This window comes from Chaetodon trifascialis, chromosome 16 (genome assembly GCF_039877785.1).
Source record: "Chaetodon trifascialis isolate fChaTrf1 chromosome 16, fChaTrf1.hap1, whole genome shotgun sequence".
NCBI classification, from domain to species: Eukaryota; Metazoa; Chordata; class Actinopteri; order Chaetodontiformes; family Chaetodontidae; genus Chaetodon; species Chaetodon trifascialis.
In genome coordinates, this window is record NC_092071.1 from 891,099 (window position 1) to 909,273 (window position 18,175).

The 18,175-nt window shown below is 49.5% G+C and overlaps 1 protein-coding gene across 6 annotated transcripts in view; it reads right to left on the reverse strand.

The window, feature by feature from the left end:
• Positions 1–828: 828 nt before the first annotated feature.
• The window catches only part of cadm1a (cell adhesion molecule 1a), a 296,308-nt gene continuing 278,961 nt past the window's right edge, over positions 829–18,175 (reverse strand). For 4 of the 6 annotated variants that reach the window (XM_070983856.1, XM_070983854.1, XM_070983851.1 and 1 more), the window contains 2 exons: positions 3,269–3,397; positions 923–1,165 (listed from right to left, as the gene is read on the reverse strand). In XM_070983856.1, coding sequence (XP_070839957.1) covers positions 1,047–1,165; positions 3,269–3,397 — 248 coding nt within the window. In that variant the 3' untranslated portion in view covers positions 923–1,046. Of the gene's footprint in view, positions 1,166–3,268; positions 3,398–18,175 lie in introns of all 6 variants that reach the window. The other 2 variants (XM_070983857.1, XM_070983855.1) reach the window with 2 other exon arrangements.

Here is an 18,175-nt window from a genome sequence, read left to right on the forward strand (position 1 = left end):
ACGTGGAGCAGCTTTTACGGCAGCTTCAGAACGAGCTGGTACCTCAGAGTTTGTCTTCACGCTGCGTTCAGCTGAGCGAGGGTCAAACAGGGTTCTCCAATCATTTCGCTCTCTTTTCATTCACGCTCAGCGTCCTGACTGTTTGGACTGGAGGTCGTCGACCGGCTCTGAGGAACAAACTGAAACGCGACTGAACCGAATTGTCCCGATAAAACCTCCCGTGCGATCCTTCGCTGCCTTGGTTTGGGTTGTGTTTCGGAGTGGTTGTGTTTGGGAGGGGGCCGGGGAGGGGGGCGTATACAGTACATCAAACCTGTTTCTCAATATGTCCTTTGTACAATGATATGTAAAGCATTCCATGCATTTTTGGAGCTGTCAAAACTGGAGGGAGAAACAGAGGACGAACCGGCTGGAGACGAATCACAGTATACTGGAAAGAGTTGTTATGCAGGAGAGGACGCGTGTGTGCAGACACGTTTGGGGAAATGAATAAAGTGGCTGTGAAATTTTACCCTCATACAAAAGCCAACAGCACATTGATAATTACGAGTGGGAAAGATGAAACAGGAAAGGGGAGCGACGAGGTTATGCAAATGAGGATCAACACAAATCCAAAGTATGGATAGAACAAGGCACAGAATTTTCTGCAAATGGTTGAACTGAAACAAATTCGTACCAGCAGTCAGGGAGGTGTCGAATGGTGAAGCTCTCTACAGTGATTTCTGGCAACGTCTGGCGTCCCGTCCCACCCCCGTCCCACCCCCCCTCAGCTTACCGAAAACCCGAGCCCCCCCCGTTTTTTGTCCTTTTTTGATTTTTGATTTTTTTTACACACAAAACATTCCATCTACATCTGCAGACTAGACTAAACAACGGCTTAAAACCAGGCCTTCCTTCAACCCCGCTCTCCTCTACTCGCGCTAAAAGTGATCCTGAACCAACTGAAACCCCTCCACGGACCCCCCCTCTCCCCTCTCCCCGCTCCCCGGCCCCAAAAACAGCTCGGCGTCCCAAAGAGGACGCTGGAGTGAGGGGTCTGGTTTGGATTAGATGTAGTACTCTTTCTTCTCGTCCGAGTTGGTGTGGCCGCCCTCTGCGTTGATGATGGCCGTGTCTGCGTCCGCCGCGTCGTCCGCTCCTTTAGCTTCGTGCGTGAAGTAGGTACCTGAGGAGGAGGAGGGATGAAGGACAGTGTCACAGACTGGATAATAGCCCGCTGCTTCGATGATACTAAAGATTAAAATGTGGCTCTACATCCCACAGCACCTAATTATGCAAATCCTCCTCCGTGCGGCCGCTTCCTCAAACCCACCACCAGCAAGCTGTAATATTCAGATGATACACGACGTTCCCGCTTTCCCATTCAAGACTGGCACATGGAAATCAGCTTTAGAAATGATGTGGAGTGTGAAGCAGAGCAAGGCTCACACTTTCAAATTAACCTTGTCAAGTTCAGCAAAAAAAGGAACTAGCCGGCCACTTCAAACTTAATTTACAAGATTTATTCACATCGGATCGCAGCGAGGTTGATAACGAGCGCGATGCTCCAGATCGAAAGAGGAAGGGCGCTGACAGATGTGGAAAAAATAAAAGCACAAATGCTGCTTCATGACACAGAAACAAGAGGTTCAGTGTGCTCTAACAGACGGGCGGTGAAGGAGAAGAAGAAGCCAAATCCTGATTTTGCTCTTATTTAACGTAGGTTTAAGCCGTCACGCTATCAGCCATCTGATCCTTCATTTATCTGACGTTTGCCGGCGCAGCGTCAGTCTGAAGCGTCACATTTCTGCTGTAATCTGCAGCCAGTTAATCCAGCCGTGCTCTCCGCCGTCAGGCCGCGAAAAGTCCTGAACCCTGAGCGACGTCCTCTGGCTCCAGTCTCACATCCCAACATTCACTCTGAAATAAAGTTTCTGATGAGACTGATGCTACAGTAGCATCTATGCTAACCTCCTCAGGAGCCGTCGCTGTGGTCACACCTGCACCACGTCCACCTGCGTAGACGGATTCTCAGGTCATGGAAGGAAAATCATCGCTAGCAGAAACATGAGCGGTCAGACAGGCTGTAAAGACGACAGCCATCTTATTCATATCGTAATATTTTTGGATTACGGACCCTGAATCCTTCAGATGTGTCCGAGCTCAGCCACAGATCTGCAGTGACCCTGGAGCCGCTGCAGAGCGCGGGCGCCCCACAGGTCGGTGTTCAGTGTTAATGAATGATGTGAGAGTTCATCATCTCGCAGTCACAAACGTCACCTCTACACCTTTAAATGGCCTCGTTCACACTATTTCCTCTCTGAAGTGGTTAATGTGTCCGATCCCATTTCCTCCTGCATGAGAAATATCATCACAGTGTGAAATTTGTTATAGGTTGTAATTATTTCTTGGTTATGAGGGCAGCAGATGAGATGCATTATATTACCTTAATAACCATCGCTCCATTATTTGAGCAGCATCCATCCAATGAAAAAGGTTTTTACAGGAGCGGAGTGGACTCAGAGGACACGCTGACAGACTGTCCTCTGTCCACAGCAGGCTGACTCCATCAGCAGCTCCTGTGTTTGTCGCACACACCTGAGCTTTCTGAAGGCCTGCTGCTTGTTGGTCCATGTTCTGGATGGTGTTTTGTGGTTCGTGCTGAAGCCACATGGAGCATAAAGTCTGCAGAGGATTGGGCCTGAAGTTTGACCTTTTTTCCGAGGGATCGTGTTTCTGGTTTCAGTCTCGGACGCTGTTGCACTTTACGTGGATCAGACAGGGCATTCATTGAGGCTGCAGACTCGGTCCAGCTTCACTGTATTTGGTTTCGTCTGAGCAAACAGAGACAGTTTTATCTGTAAAGTAGCCCAGTAAATGTTTCCTCCTGGCTTTTATATATTCATCCTCCAGCTCAGGCTCTACGTCCCGTCTTGAACTCTCCAAATAAAAGGGAGGAGATTTACTGTCCAGCTGTCTCTCCAGATTGGACTCAGCTCAGGTGTCCCACAGACGGCAGTAACATGGCGGTAACGTGCGGCGGTGGGCCGGTCTGTTATTGGCTGACTGCGCTCGTTTATTGCTGTCAGTCAGTGCTCCCTCACTCGTGTCTTTGAATACTTTCAGCTCCTGTTTGTGGTTTTATTCAGACTGAATCTGTGCGGCAGCTGAGCGCTGATTGGACGAACTCCTCGTTACACCTTCTGGATGTAATAATCTTCCCGATTAATGTTAGTCTGAGAGAAAATCAAACGTGTTGGTTATAAAGCTTCATGTTCAGGTGTTCTACCTTTGTGTCTTGCAAAGTAACGGCCCAGGACGATGAGTAGACAGAGCATGGCGAAGACGACCACGGCCACCACTCCTCCGATCACCGCGTGGTCCACCGTTCTGGGCGCTCCTTCTCCAGCTCGCGAATCTGAAAGCAGAGAAAGGTCAAACTCAGCGTGGACAGACAGAACTGAACTCAGCGTTACACTGTGGGGACAGCAGGACACTTCGTCCCTCCTGAGGTGTCCTCAGATAGAGACGTAGATTAGACTGCAGGCCAGAGGTCTGCTGCTTGAACAGAAGTGATGGACAGGGACAGACCAGGTGGTCTCCTGTCTCTAAGCAGACTGCTTTGAGACAAACAACACCTCATTGGTTGTTCATCAGTAAGAGTTCAGTGGACAGACATGTCCACCACCAACTCCAGACATGTCTAACCAAAACATGACTGTTTGTCTGAGGCTGAACTGGACTGAACTGGACTGAACTGGTTCAGCTCTTCATGTCTTCACATCTAAAGGAACACAGGTAGAAAACGTCACCAGGTGTGTTCTTCTGTTTGCTTCTGACTAATAAGAGGTAAGAGCAGGTCACCTCCCGGCACCAGCGGAGCTCCTTTTATCTGGCTGATACGCTAATAAGCACTCAGCACTCAGCGGGAGGAATGATCATATTCCTGCTGGACTGTGAGGAACCACATTCACCACATTCACTGAGGAAATGATCCAAACAGGTGTTTCTGCAGCGTTCCACACCTTTACAACGTGTCGCTGCATCAGATTCACAGTCAGCAGATATTTACAGAAATCAATGAAGCTGATGAGGAAGAACATGAGATGTATTGACTTTGTGCTGCTTTCAGGTGAGCTCTTGTCTGAGAGGATTAGAGTTATCACATTCTGTTTTATTTGTGTTTCCACAGCGTTCATCTCGTGTATGAAAGCCTGTATTTCATGCTGGTTTCATCTCCCTCTTCAGTCTTCTTGCAGTTCCTATGAATCCCATCAGCGCCGTCTACGCCTTCTGTTCAGACATGGAGAATTTTCCCTGCAACACTGACGGCGGCAAACAGTTTGACCTCAGCCGATCCAGCGGAATACATAATCAACCTGTTAACACGTCTCCAATGAGGAGCGAGGAGCACCGAGAAGACGCCGAACGCTGAAACTACACGCAGTATTTTTTCCTCGTCAACCTACTGCACGTGTCCTCATCACCGTTAAGTTCAATGCTTATAAAAATGAATGTTTTTTAGAAGAAACAGCTGATCTGAGATGGCATTAAGTAAACAAACGCCCGGGCCTGGCTGACGAGCCCGACGCTCTCGCCTGTAATGCTGTGTGAAAGCTGCTGATTGGGTGCAGGGATCCATGACAACCCAAAGTATCTGGTTGTAGATGAGATCGGCCAATCGCAGCGCAAAGATGGAGCGCATGTTTTCATCACCAGCACCGCACTGTAATGCACAGGACAGCGGGAGGGACGGGTGGAGAGGAGGTGAGATGTGACCTTGACTTCATTCTGTAAAGCAGCGTCGATGTAACTGACGCGTTTCTGTGCTTTGAACTTCAGACGCCGTCGCAGCGAGCAGCTGATCTGCACGTGGAGAACAGGGAATGGACCAAACAGCCTCCTCTTAGCAATCAGACCACGAGGAGCAGCCCCCACCATCCATTAGCTGTAGTAGCTCACTAGAACCCCCCCACAAGCTGCTCCAGCTAGTTGTGTCTCAGTCAGGGGATTTGCTGAGTGAGCTCCAGGAAACAGAAAGAGTCGGCCACAATTTATTAACAAATAACAGAAACGGAGAGAAACATGGTGGATAACATCAGCTGCGCCCACCTCCACTCCTGCACCCCCCAACCTGCAGGAAGCACAGAGGTGGGGGGTGGCGGAGCAGTGCTATCTGTCAGGCTCAACAAAACATGACCTGATAGATCTAATAGGTTATTTTGACTTCAGATTTTCTTTCTTAGTGCTGGGCAGATTCAATTAAAGTGAGCACGAATCCTCCTGACATCCAATTCGCTCTTGTCAGGCCGCTAAAGCTGTGATTTAACACACTTTCCTATTACGATGTTAATGTGGACTCCGGCCTCGGGGGGGTGGCGAGGCGTGTTTGGTGTGAGCGCTGCGGTCAGGGTGGTGGTGGTGGTGGTGGTGGTGGTGGTGGGGGGGCGTGGGGGGGTCGTTCTTGGTCGTCTGATTCAAACTTTACTTGTTCAGATGAATGACATGAGATCTTTCCATCATGTGATCTGATGCTTCATTTCATACGACGCTCGGCCCTCCCAGTGCTGCCCAGTCTGGCCTGCTGGTGGTGCTAGAGGCAAAGTTCTCAGAAACTGATTGAGAGGACAATGAATATCCACAGCAAGCTGCACTGGAAGCAGTTTCCCCCCAGTTTGCTTGAATCTTAGCAATGCTGGCAGCTCTCACTGAAGCTACATGATGCTCACACGAAGAGAAGTCCTCAGTTCTCATACGACCGTCCCATCAAACACATATCCTACATGTCTGATGCATCACTTTATGCCCATTTCACCAAAACTCACTCTGACATAGTTAGTATCTCTGGAAACTTTGTGATCTCCACCAGAATCTCAGACACAGAAGTTCACTGTCACAGTATCTGGCGGGGACTCAAAGATGGAGAAAGCAGGTCTACAGAATCTGCAGGAGACATCTTCTGGGGACGGCGAACGTCTGCTGGAAGCGTTAGCGTGCTTACCTACAGCAGACCTGTGCTTTCATCACCGCCGTCCTCTTTTCTCTGAACTGCAGCGAAGTGTTCTTGAAGGTGGGTTTGATTAAAAAGTAAATGTGGGATTCGTCACGTTAAGAGTTCCTGATGGAACGATGAAGCCAACGGTTCAATTAAAAAGGTTTCTGGGCTTCAAATTTAAAGAATTTGAAGAGGCCTGTTTTTAAGGACGACAGCGGCAGAGGACGTGCTGTCTGTCTCTGGAAGTCTCCATGACACCAAACGAAGGAGTCTTCAGCAATTAGTCACCTGCTGAAATCCACTGGATTTGTGTTATTATCCCACAGCGGGAGTTAAACCAGCCACAGAACACACCTACAGAGGCGGAAATAAAACCTGACGGTCACCGAGACCCTCGTCAGCTGAGCGGCCGAGCGCGAGTGAGTCTCTTCTGGACAACACTGATCAAGTCTAAAGTTTGACGGCACATCAGTAGCTCTGACAGCCAGTCTTCATCCATGAAGGTCCTCATCATCATCCTCCAGTCCAGATCCTGCTTTGCTTTGGCAGATATGTTCGATGATGGTGGATGTTACTGCTCCGTATCACAGGCAACAATCGTACTTGATGCTCTGAGAGTAAAACTGAGAGGCAGGACGTCCGTCTGAACGAAAGTTAGGACAAAAACACGATTCCTGGACCTGTTTTCTTATCGTTCATATCGACGTAATTAGAACCACGCTGCTAAATCTGATGGATATGAGAGGAAGGAGAAGCCGGCCGAGCAGAGTCGGACTCGTTTTCACGGCGTCCTTTCGGTCTGGACTTATCTGAACGCTGACACGCAGCTCAGTCTGAAATATGAATGATTAATCACAAATGAGCTTCAAACAAAGTGTCCACGGGGCTAAACAAAGCACGCAGCAGTCAATCACGAGGGGTCACCGAGGCGGGGGAGGAACACCCACCTGAAGTGCGAACATGGAGTATCTCATTTTCATTGGACGTGTTGACAGAGGCTTGATTCCACACAGAGGAGATCTCCTAATTGGATCTTCTAATCTGCTAATTAAGCATTAGTGATTTCAGTGGTGCGCCCGTGCTGCCTGCAGATAGAGGAGACAGCAGCGCCATGCGGGTGGGGGTGTCATCAGAGCATCCATCCACCCCCGAAAACAGAGCTGACGGATTGTTCGCTTCACAAATGTGGAGTTGGTGTGTACTGCGCAGCTCATTCACGTTTCTGTTCAGACACTTTCAGCCGTGTTCACTTCATTTAAAGTCTGCTCGCTGCTTTCTGCACTGAAGGTGATTAAAACTGAGCAGGCAGAGTTTCAGATGCTCTTTGAAGATATTTCAGCCGAACCAGCGACCTGAATGCAGCTGTTAGCCGCGCTAGCATCAGCCCTCACATCGCTTCTCAGCCTTCACGCTATTCTTCTCCTGAGCTTCGTGACACCTGCTGAGGAGTGAAACAGCTCGGCCAGGTGTGCGAGGGCGAGCGAGCCTTGGACAGCAGCTCGGACTCGACGCCTGCACCATCTCACTGGTTTTCACAGATATCTGCCGTCCTCCAGCAGCGACGGAGCGTCAGCAGAAGGCCAAGTCTTCACGGTGGTGAGACGTGTGAGGAACAACATTTACTTTGTTAATGTGCAGATCAACGAGCAGAAACACAACGTGGATTCATGTTAGGAAGTGAGTTATTCAGATGAAACGAGGAGCCCGTCTGCTGCTTCATCAATCTGACTTCAGCTCGCTGACCTCAGATCTGCAGCGTCTCTCTTTGCTTTACGCCTTTCACTGCAGAACGTGTTTTAGCTCATTCCCAGTCGTGTTACTGGGACACAACTGGACATAAAGAAAGACCCAGCTGACATGAAAAGTCTGTTAGCTGAGTAAATAACAGGAAATTGATGATGAGCACATCGTTTTCAGGAAACATGATTCTAATCTGCGTTACTTTTTCATGTTAATTCAACAGTTTTCTTTCAGTGCTTTGCCCTCAACGCTCAGCTAAAGACTGAATGTGATTAAAGTCCCAGTGAACCTATTCATTGAACCTATTTAAAGATGTCAGTTAAATCTCTCGCCTCTCGGCAGCGCAGCTCTGCCTGCATACAGAGCGACTCGGCCTCAGGTTTACTGAGCCTGTTTAAGACGTCAGAAGACAACAGCGCCATTACAGACACGCCGGGCCAAAGAGAAAGCAGCCTCAGGGTCAAATAAAGTTGAAAGGAAGTGATTAAACGCCAGCGTCACGAAGGAAACGTGTCGTCTGTGATTGAAAGGCTTCATTACTGCTGGTGTCTGTTACAGTAACGAGAAAACCAGAGACGACTGAAGATGTCAGGCAGGGGACGCTCCACGTGCTCAGATACAGCCGAATAAACTACAGCCGAATAAACTACAGCCGAATAAACTACAGCTCAATAAACTACAGCTCAATAAACTACAGCTGAATAAAGGAAAAACAGCTCTGAGCAGAGGAAGAAAACAAAATAATGCATTGGACGAAAACTATTTCTCTAAGAAAGAAGTTATTTAAGAGGCAGTGCATGAATAAAACCCAATGTCTGTGATCCTCTCTGCCATAAACTGACCTGAAAACAGCTCAAAGTCAATGCATTTAAGGGTTTTCCTCATCAGCTTCATTGTTTTTTCTGAATCTGATGCAGCAACACGTTTCACAGACTGAGACAAAACGATGGAACCTACATTTCCCATAATGCAACCAGCATTGCACTGCGCTTATTAAAGATGTCAGATGAACAAAACAGAACTGAATTTCCACTTTGCTGTTACTCAGAGAGACGAAGCAGCGAGGACACTGAGACACTCCCGCTGCTGGATTTCAGCTTTGTGACAGAAACTCAAACGCAGACGCCTCAAACCTTCGTCCAGGTGATGAATTGTGTTTGTGATGTCGAACAATAAGACGGAAAGCAAATGTTTTCCTAAAATAAGCCAAGAGGACCAGTTTTTTTCTCTGATGGAGCGATTCATCACTTGTCTAATCATAGCCGGTCTTCATCCAAAACCTAATATAATTATGGGCTATAACTGTTCTCAGGATATTATGCTGTATCTGGGCCACGGCTAGCTCAATAAACACCTTCTAATAATGGCTTTTAGTGGTCTCAGGAGTGACTTATCCGAACGCATCGAGGACTCTCGATGGCTCCCAAGGCCAAATGAGTTTGCAGCTTGTTGCAGAGATGCACATCAGTCGTGTTAATGGGGACACTGTTTGGAAAAAAGAAGCCCGGTGGAGCTTCTCTCCTTCCAGCAGCCTGCCCTTTTTTCTCTCATGCGTGATTATAACCCCCCCGCCTCCCACGGACGCCCCCCCCCATCCCGCTGTCACTGAGCTGCCTCCGTTCAGCCGTTTCAGCCACGGCCGAAAAACTCTCCAGGATTTATACTTGTGGTTATGAAAGGTGGCCAAAGACCCGGTTTGTGTGCGCTGCAGAGCCCCCCCCCCCCCCCCTCCTCCATGTCAGAAAACGTAATCTCTTGGTTTTAACAGAGATAAGGTCAAACTGAGCGGCTGACATTTGGTGACGTGTTCATCATAAAGACATGAGAGACATCACGGATCATCAGAAGGCAGAAAGTAAATAAGTCAAAGTGTGTTAAAGCGCTCCAAAGAGGAAAATCTCATCAAGGTCAAAGTCACAGAAAAGCAAGGCGTTGATTAAACTGACTCCCTCCAGTCAAGTCCTGTGTCTCCCCCATTCCTGGTGCACTGATAATAACAGCAGAGGAGACAGAATAGCATCAGTGAAATGACATCGGGGGCTTTGTGTGGATCTGTGTACACAGCAGCCGGCCGGGGTGAAGGAACCGTGCCAAGGAGACGAGGGACTAATCCTGGAAAAGAAGCCTGAGACAATGGACACATTTCCATCCACGCAGTCAACAGACAGCACATCCTCCGGTCAAGGTCGCACCCGGGCCTGAGCCCCCCATCGCTCCCCTCGCTCGACCTGTTTCCGTGAATCGACCAATGAACGAAGAGCTGTGGCTGTTTGCAGCTTCGCTCTTGGCTGACGTTCCTCTGGTGTGCAGCGTGCACGGTCCTCAATCCTGTCAGGACGGCCGGATCATTCGTTTCAGCCTCAGTGGTCGACACGGGTTTACTCGATCAACTCAGACCACGTGGTTCACGCCTTAAATCCAGCGTTAGCAGCTCTGCTCGATGCTAAGGCGCTCACGTTAGCATCGAGCAGAGCTGAGCTGGATGGGAAGGTTTGCAGGAATCTGGTCACAAACCGACGTCCACAACTTTAATTTGAGCCGCTGATGATGCGAGAGGAAAGTTAAGGGACGATCAACCTGAGGGGGACAAATTTAATGACGCTCCGTCCGACAGGTGTCGAGACTTTTCCCTCAGAACATGCTGATATTCTCCGTCAGCTGGTTCCACATAATATTTACACTGAGCGAAATATTAAATCCAAGTAAAAGTAATGTTCAACTTCAGTGAACTTTAACGTGCAAACATCTGAACCAGCTGCAACTCGTCCCGTCGAGGCTGAAACCAGGAATTCAAAGCGAGTCCACCGCGTCACCGCTGCATGCTCTCACACGTCCTGTGCATCACGCCGGCTCCCACCAGGGAAAACACGGATGTAAACAATGGCAGCAAGTCTCAGAAGGACTGTTGTAATTGAAATTTCATAGAATCGTTTAATCACAGATACTTAAATAAGAGAAGCCGCAGTGTGTGTGAACAGACGTCGTTCCAAATGTGTTCAAGTCAGCGTGGACGCTGTCTTCATCTGACTAACATGGAAGGAGTCTCTGTCTCTGTTTGTCCGTCCATCTGTCCTTCGACTTTCTCAGCAGCTGTTCATCTGGTCGGCGTCACATCTGGCAGTGCAGCTTCAGTGCGAGCTCTTGAGATCTACTCGACATATTTATTAGTCCTGTGTTCCCCTGGCAGAAGGACACACTGTGTCTGCATTGAGAGGGGACCTCTATTAACTGTCACACCGCTGAACGGCATGCTGGGTACAGCTCGCTCTTCGTCGCTCGCCACAGAACATTCAAGACCAGAAGAAGGAAAAGAGGCCAGAGGTGTTTCATTGGAGCAGTATGCTAAAAAAACATTTCAAGAATCAGTGATGAAACTTTGAGCTGAAGGCTTTGTTCCAAGGAATAGTCTGGTCCAAAGCAACTAGCTGTTAGCAAAGACAGCAGCCAGATTATCTCACGTTGGTTATGAAGTTGCTTGACCAAGCTGAAGTCCCATCCGTGGCTCATCTATAGACAGTGAATCGATGTTTGCAGTCCAGCAGAGCTGCAGGATGAAACTGCGTCATGGCAGCTGCACAGCTCAGCACCCATGTGGAGCTGATTGGACGAGCAGTTGTTGAGAAGCCGGAGGGACGGTTTCAAACAGGCGCTGCAGCAGCTTCTCCTGAAGCAGCACACAGAGGTCATTCAAAAGAACCCCGAAGGACTCGGTGACCTTTGACCTTTGCTGCACAGACCTGCTCACAGCCGAACGCCGCAGCGTCATGAGAAAAGGCAGAACTGGGCCATGACGTAGAGATGAGGCGAGCAGAATGCTTCCTCATCATCATCGCCGCCGCCGCTCTACGCCTGCGTTGTCGCGCTATGTGGGACGTCTTTGAGGAGCAGTGTTGTGGCACAATCTCTGTCTGCTGTAGCGCCGCTGACAAAGACCCGCAGTGATAATAAAATCCTTTAGCGGGCTGAGTGCATGGTGTCGGCCTCTAATCCAAGCCTCACCTCAAAGGAAACGGAGACCAGCTTACATGCATGGATGGCGTCGGGGGCAGAGGAAATGTATTTCATATACAGCTCACATTATAGCCAGAAGTTACGTGAGTGCAGCCGAGAGCGAGTGAAGCCGGTGACGGCTCATCTCCAGGACTGGCTTTGTCTTATTTGCGCTGAGCGCTGAGGCTGTTTATTGACGGATCTTTAACACAAACGTCAGCGCAGCGACAAATCCCCAGTTGTAGCTTCGTGGAATGAAACCGGGGAAAGTTCGTCTGCCGACACTCAGACCGGTTCACACACGAGGGAGGAAAAGGGCACGAGAGAGTGAGCAAAGCCTGCAGGGAAGCGTCTGCGAAGGGCTGGAGCTGCACATGAAGACGTTCGTATTTATTTCAGGATCTCACCAGATCCCAGCCTGCTGAATGAAGGTGTTTCCTCATCCACTCGAGAATTTTCTGTCCTCCGCCTCGTTGTCCTCCATGCCGACACGAGCCGAGCTGGCAACAGAACGACGTCTCACATGGAAGTTGTGAGACTTTGCTGCTGTCATGGCAACATTGAGCCTAAATGCAAATTCTAATAAGAGCATTCAGAAAGGAGGGACGTGCAGGTCGCACGCCTCGGGAGGAATAATGCCAGCTTCAAGCCCGCCACCTGCTTTGGTCTATGAAAACTAGCATCTAAAAAACAAACAGCTGACATGCTGTGAGCTAACTGAGGCGCTCAGACTGAGCACGTCCTCTGTCTTTGATGAAGAGACGCATCGTGACAGGACATAAAGACACATTTCACCGCACACTTAGTTAAAGGTATATTTTCTGCCACCGTGTTGCCTTGGACCATCATCACGCACTGACAGGAAGACAGAGCTCTGCTCTGCTTTATGCTCCGTGCTAATTAGCAAATGTTAGCATATTAGCACACTAAACATCAGCCTTGCAGACGGCCTTGTTTTTTAAGAAGTGGCCACGCTGTCCAAACTTCTCACACCTGGCTGAGATGCATTTTGTGAACACTTGCACCTGTATCTCATGTATTTTACCTGAGGAACAGGAAGACGCAACAAACTAGACAAGAAGTCCACAAAGAAAGAAAACGGATCACAGATCTGAACCTGAGAACGTTTCTGACTGAAATGGGATCAAATGTGACGTGAACAGTCGTGATGAGTGAGCAGAGCTGGGACGATCGCTGACACAGAACATAAGCATAACACCACCTTCTGTCTGATGTCGTTACTTCATGTGTAATTACTGCTGGTAATAAGCTGAGTGGTAGGAGAGCGCTTTGAAAAGCTGTGAGGAGGCAGTCGCTGAGAGCTGCTCTGATGGAGCAGGTGTTATCGTTTCAGCAGGTAGCCGAGCCGGGCGCCAGATGAGGATGATTGACAGCCTGGATTCCTGTGGAACTGTTTCACTGGTGTGTGTGTGTGTGTGAGTAAGAGTGAGTGAGTGAGTGAGTGAGTGAGTGTGTGTGTGTGTGTGTGTGTGTGTGTGTGTGTGTGTGTGTGTGTGTGTGTGTGTGTGTTTGTGTGCATCTGGTGGCCTGATGCACACAGTTTAGATAAAAGCAGGAACATTAAAATGATAAAGAAAGATGCATTACCAATGTTTGAAGATGAATGTCTGCATCTTCCAAAGAAAAGTCTGATAATACCACACACACACACACACGCACGCACACACACACACACACACACACACACACACACACACACACACACACACACACACACACACACACACACACACACAGGACCTTCAGCAGCTCGGCGGGTCAATGAAACAACAGTTGTGGTAAAAGTTGTGCCATCTGTTGACCTGTTTAAAAATCGTCACTGCAGGCAGCTTGAGCTGCTCAGACTGATTAAAAACATCAGATTTATGTCACAGGTGAGGAGAAAAATCACATCTGATTACAGCTCGCTGTCGGTTTCATCACTTCTCTGTCGGTTTCATCATGCGGCAGCCAGACGGAGCCTGAGAGGTTCACTTAGCTTCCAGCAGGAGGTGGCTGCTGAGAGGAGGACGAGGTTGTGCAGAGGGCCTCGGTTTGTCACCTGTCACACTCAGTTGTGAGTTTCAAACTAATTAATGCAGCATATGTGCCTCATTTGAAGCGAGCCCCAAAAGCGGCTCCGAGCCTCAAAACGCAAACACATCTACCTCTGCGCGCTCGCATCAGGTGCATCGTAAATGACGGGATCCCAGAGCGCCGCCGATGTCAGACTCCACCGACAGGACTGAATCTGCTCTGCTCTGCTCTCAGAATCGAGCTGCAGCGAACGTGGAAAACAAGCCGGGGACATTTTAATATTCCTGCAGTGACCCAGGGCTCCCACCATGTTTGACGTCCCCGCCGTCCTCAGAGGATTCATCAAACTCCGTCTGTCCCTTCAGAAACATCAGTGCAGACGCTGTAAACTGTCCGCGTGTCTCTTGTCCGTCCTCACTCCGTCGCTCTCTTCATTCACAGGCTGGTTTCTTAGGACGGCCACTCGTGTTGTCGCTTTCACAGCGAATCACTCAGGAGTCGTGGTCGTCGTGGTCGTCGTGGTCGTCGTGGTCGTCGTGGTTGTCGTGGTCGTCGTGGTCGTCGTGGTCGTCGTGGTCGTCGTGGTCGTCGGCACTGGACTCGTTTGAGGTCGTCTTCATGGGAAGTCTGTAGCTGTAGACTGGTTGAACTGGTGCTCCTGAGACTCCATGTGTGGATTACAGACTGGTGGAGTTTGAGTTGTTGAGTCTCCTGATGAAACTGAAGGAGTCACTCAAACTGTTCTTATTTACATCAGTTCCCATGATGCTTTGTGTGAACAGCAGGGACAGCAGAGTCAGCCTCTTCACGTCTAATCTGATGACCACAGAGCGTCTCTGCAGGGTTTCTGCTGATTGGTGGATCTGCTGCTTCATCACCGGAGGTCTGACATCATTATGTTCTCAGGTTTCGAGCTTTTAATGCTAAATCTGCTTCTCCAGGTTGAGATTCAACCAAGGCCAAAACCGTCTGATCACCATCAAAGCCATTGCTCACAGGCATCAAACCGCCGCTGCGTCCCTTTAACCCTCCGATACGTCACGCAGTCATGATGTGCGACGCCATCTGTCCCTCTGACAGTCAGACGACCCCGGACCACCTCTGAAGTCTGCGTGGACTCCAGGTTCAAACGGAGAGGAGAGCGTCTGGAATGAGGCCAAACTCTTCACGTCCTTCCACGTTGTTTTCACACACACGAGAACACACACATCAAACTCCTTCCCTCGACTAAACGCCGCCACGTTCAGCCCAAATCAGCCCGCCGCCCGTCCACTCCTGACGAGGTTTGCCACGTTGTGGCGCAGCCACTTAGCGAAAGCCTCGTCTCTGTAACGACATTCAAATGTGACAGCTCAGTCCTTGGATTAAAGGGACGAGTCCTGCGCTTCACCTGCCGCAATCCCACTCTGAGCAAAGTGGCCATTATCCCGCCGCGCTCCTCTCCACCGTTAGATCTGAGAGCGCGGCTCAATTATCCCGCCGCTTCCAGGCGCTCGCTGACAGCCGCGCTGGCAGGTGCGTCCTTTCCTGACGCGCTCACCTCTCGGATGGGAAATTAGTCAGTGCAGGTATCCATCAGCTAAAGCAGCTGGCATCTTCCACCAGGATGCCCTTTCATTAAGAGGAAGGAGATGGAGGCGAGATGAGAGGAGCGAGCACCGCGCGAGCAGCAAAATGGTGTCTTTTCACCGCCGGACCACTTTGGTGCTTTTAAAAACAAACTACTGGCCGGGAGTTGATTTGCCCGCTGCAGGTTTCATGACAACAAAATGAGATCCTCCACAAAGCGAAGCCTGATTAGTGAGTGTGCTCCCACAATGCATCTGGACAAAACAGACGACGACTCACCAGTGAGGACGGCGGCTGCAGCTCAGCAACAGGAAGCAACGTGCGGAGTCCTGAGGAAGCTTTTTAACGGCTCCTCAGGAAGGGGTGGCTTCTTTGGATGCAGAGCTGGAGCGACTGGATGGAGCACTGTGCTGCTGCAGCGTTCAGGATAAACTGGATCTACCGTGTGAAGTGTTACTGAGCTCACTGACGGACCGCTCGGATAACCTGCCAGTTTATGACTGAACGCAGTCTGAAAACACAATGACCCGAAAGTGCTTTTAAAGCCTTAAACGTGTCGATGTCAGCAGCATCGGTCAGGTGGAAAAAACTTTTTCTGCAGGTTACATTTAAAGCTGCACTGGTTCGGCTCATAAATCGGCTGCTTTGGCTCGCTCACACCGCCCTCATCAGCCTCATTTCCAGCCACAGCAGGCAGCCACGTTCACAGTAAAGCTCTGAGAAAGCTGCTGCACGACGTCCGCCCAGCACCGAACAGCCGCGTGGAGGAACATTTAGCAGCTAGAGCCAGATATTTTTATCAGGAGCTGAAGACCAAAGCAGATCTGAACGAGGAGCGAATATCAGAATCACAAAGGAAGCTTAGCGCTGCTTCACTCCGCCGGACGTCTAAACGGGCGAGAACAGTTTGTCAACGTCACGACTCAGGAGAACTGGAACGCTGCGTCAAACAGGTAAACAGGTTCACTGGCTACAGGTGAGAGGATCATGATCAGGTATGAAAGGGGCGATCTGGAAAGGCTCAGTCGATCACGAGGGAGGATGAACACATGAAGGATGAAGGAGATGAACACATGGCCGTCATATGTGATACCTGCTTTAGCTTGAAGTAATAAAATAAAAAGACTGAACGCAGCTTTAAAGCTCACTGTGTGTAGTTTGTGTGTAGTTTGTGTAGTTCTTTGGTCTTTGATGCTCTAAATATTCACATGTTGTTTAAAAAGCTGAAGTTCTGGATCAAAGTGGGTCCCAGAGGTCGTGTGATCCACTGTGTGATCCACTGTGATCCACTGTGTGATCCACTGTGATCCACCGTGTGATCCACTGTGTGATCCACTGTGATCCACCGTGTGATCCACTGTGTGATCCACTGTGATCCACCATGTGATCCACCATGTGATCCACTGTGTGATCCACCGTGTGATCCACTGTGATCCACTGTGATCCACCATGTGATCCACTGTGTGATCCACCGTGTGATCCACTCTGTGATCCACCCTGTGATCCACAGTGATCCACTGTGTGATCCACCGTGTGATCCACTCTGTGATCCACTGTGATCCACTGTGTGATCCACCGTGTGATCCACTGTGTGATCCACCGTGTGATCCACTCTGTGATCCACTGTGATCCACCGTGTGATCCACCGTGTGATCCATCTCTTTCTGTCTGAGGACACAGACTCAGCTCTCCTTCACGCTGAGTTTCTGCAGCTTCGCTGTGAACGAGCGTCTTTAACTCTGAAAATGACTTTGTGCTGCAGAGCAGTGGTGTTTACCCACATGCATCATAAAACCAGTCATTATGTCTGACTTCCTCCAGTTTCTGCTCGTCTCTCATTTCGCCAAAGCTTAATTTCTAGGAAGAAAGCGTCTCACCGCCCACTCCTCGAGCCCGCCGGTGGCTCATCTCAGAGCTCTTTTCTGAGCCGCGTGTTTAATTTGTTCGCTGCTGCCCTCCACGCCTCTTCCCCTCTACCTGCCCTGCTTTGGAGGGAAATGGACAATCTCTGGAAGAGCCTTCGAGCTCCTCAGCGTCCAGCATCCTCTCTCTTTTAGTCACGACAAGCGGGGCATCGCCATGGAAACAGCACTGGAGAGGATACGGGAGGCGGGCGGTCAGCGCGGATGCTTCCTAACAGGCTCTGACTTGGTGTCACACGCCGGCCACGGAAATATCGACATGAATTAGCATTTTTCAAATACATCTGGATTTTTGGAGACTGCCCCGTTGACACCAGAGTTATTAATCATAACTTTGGACGGACGTCTGAAGGGAGCAGCAAATTAAATGCACTTAGCTTTCTGAGGTAATTTAGCTCAGAACGGCACAAATAAAGTGGATTTTAATATGAGCTGAGTTAGAGAAAGCTGAGCTCACGGGTTCAGCCCTGTGTGGGGCTGACGGAGGCATGGTGAGACAGGTACAGGTGAGACAGCGAAACCGATCCGGGGACGTCCAGGGACGTGTTGCTGCTTCAGATTCAGAGAAATCAAAGGAGCTGACGAGAAAACATTAAATACACTGACTTTGTGCTGTTTTCAGGTGAGTTTATGTCAGAAAGGATGGTTTTACATCACTCTGAGGTGTATTTCTGCTGTGAAAGGAGTCTTACAAATAAAGAATATTATTACTAAATTGTTGTTATTATTATTTCTTTGCCAGTCACCATCATATTCATTGAATCAGGCCTTTAAATCCAAGTCACTCCTCAGTGATTCACCATTGACTGAACTCCCGTCTGCTTTGTGTTCAGGCTGGACGCCCACATGCTGAGCCGCCGCTCAGACCTCTCCTCAGGACTGCGTGGGCGTGTGTTCAGACTGATTGATATCTGTGACTCCTGTTTGTTTTACACCTATTGAA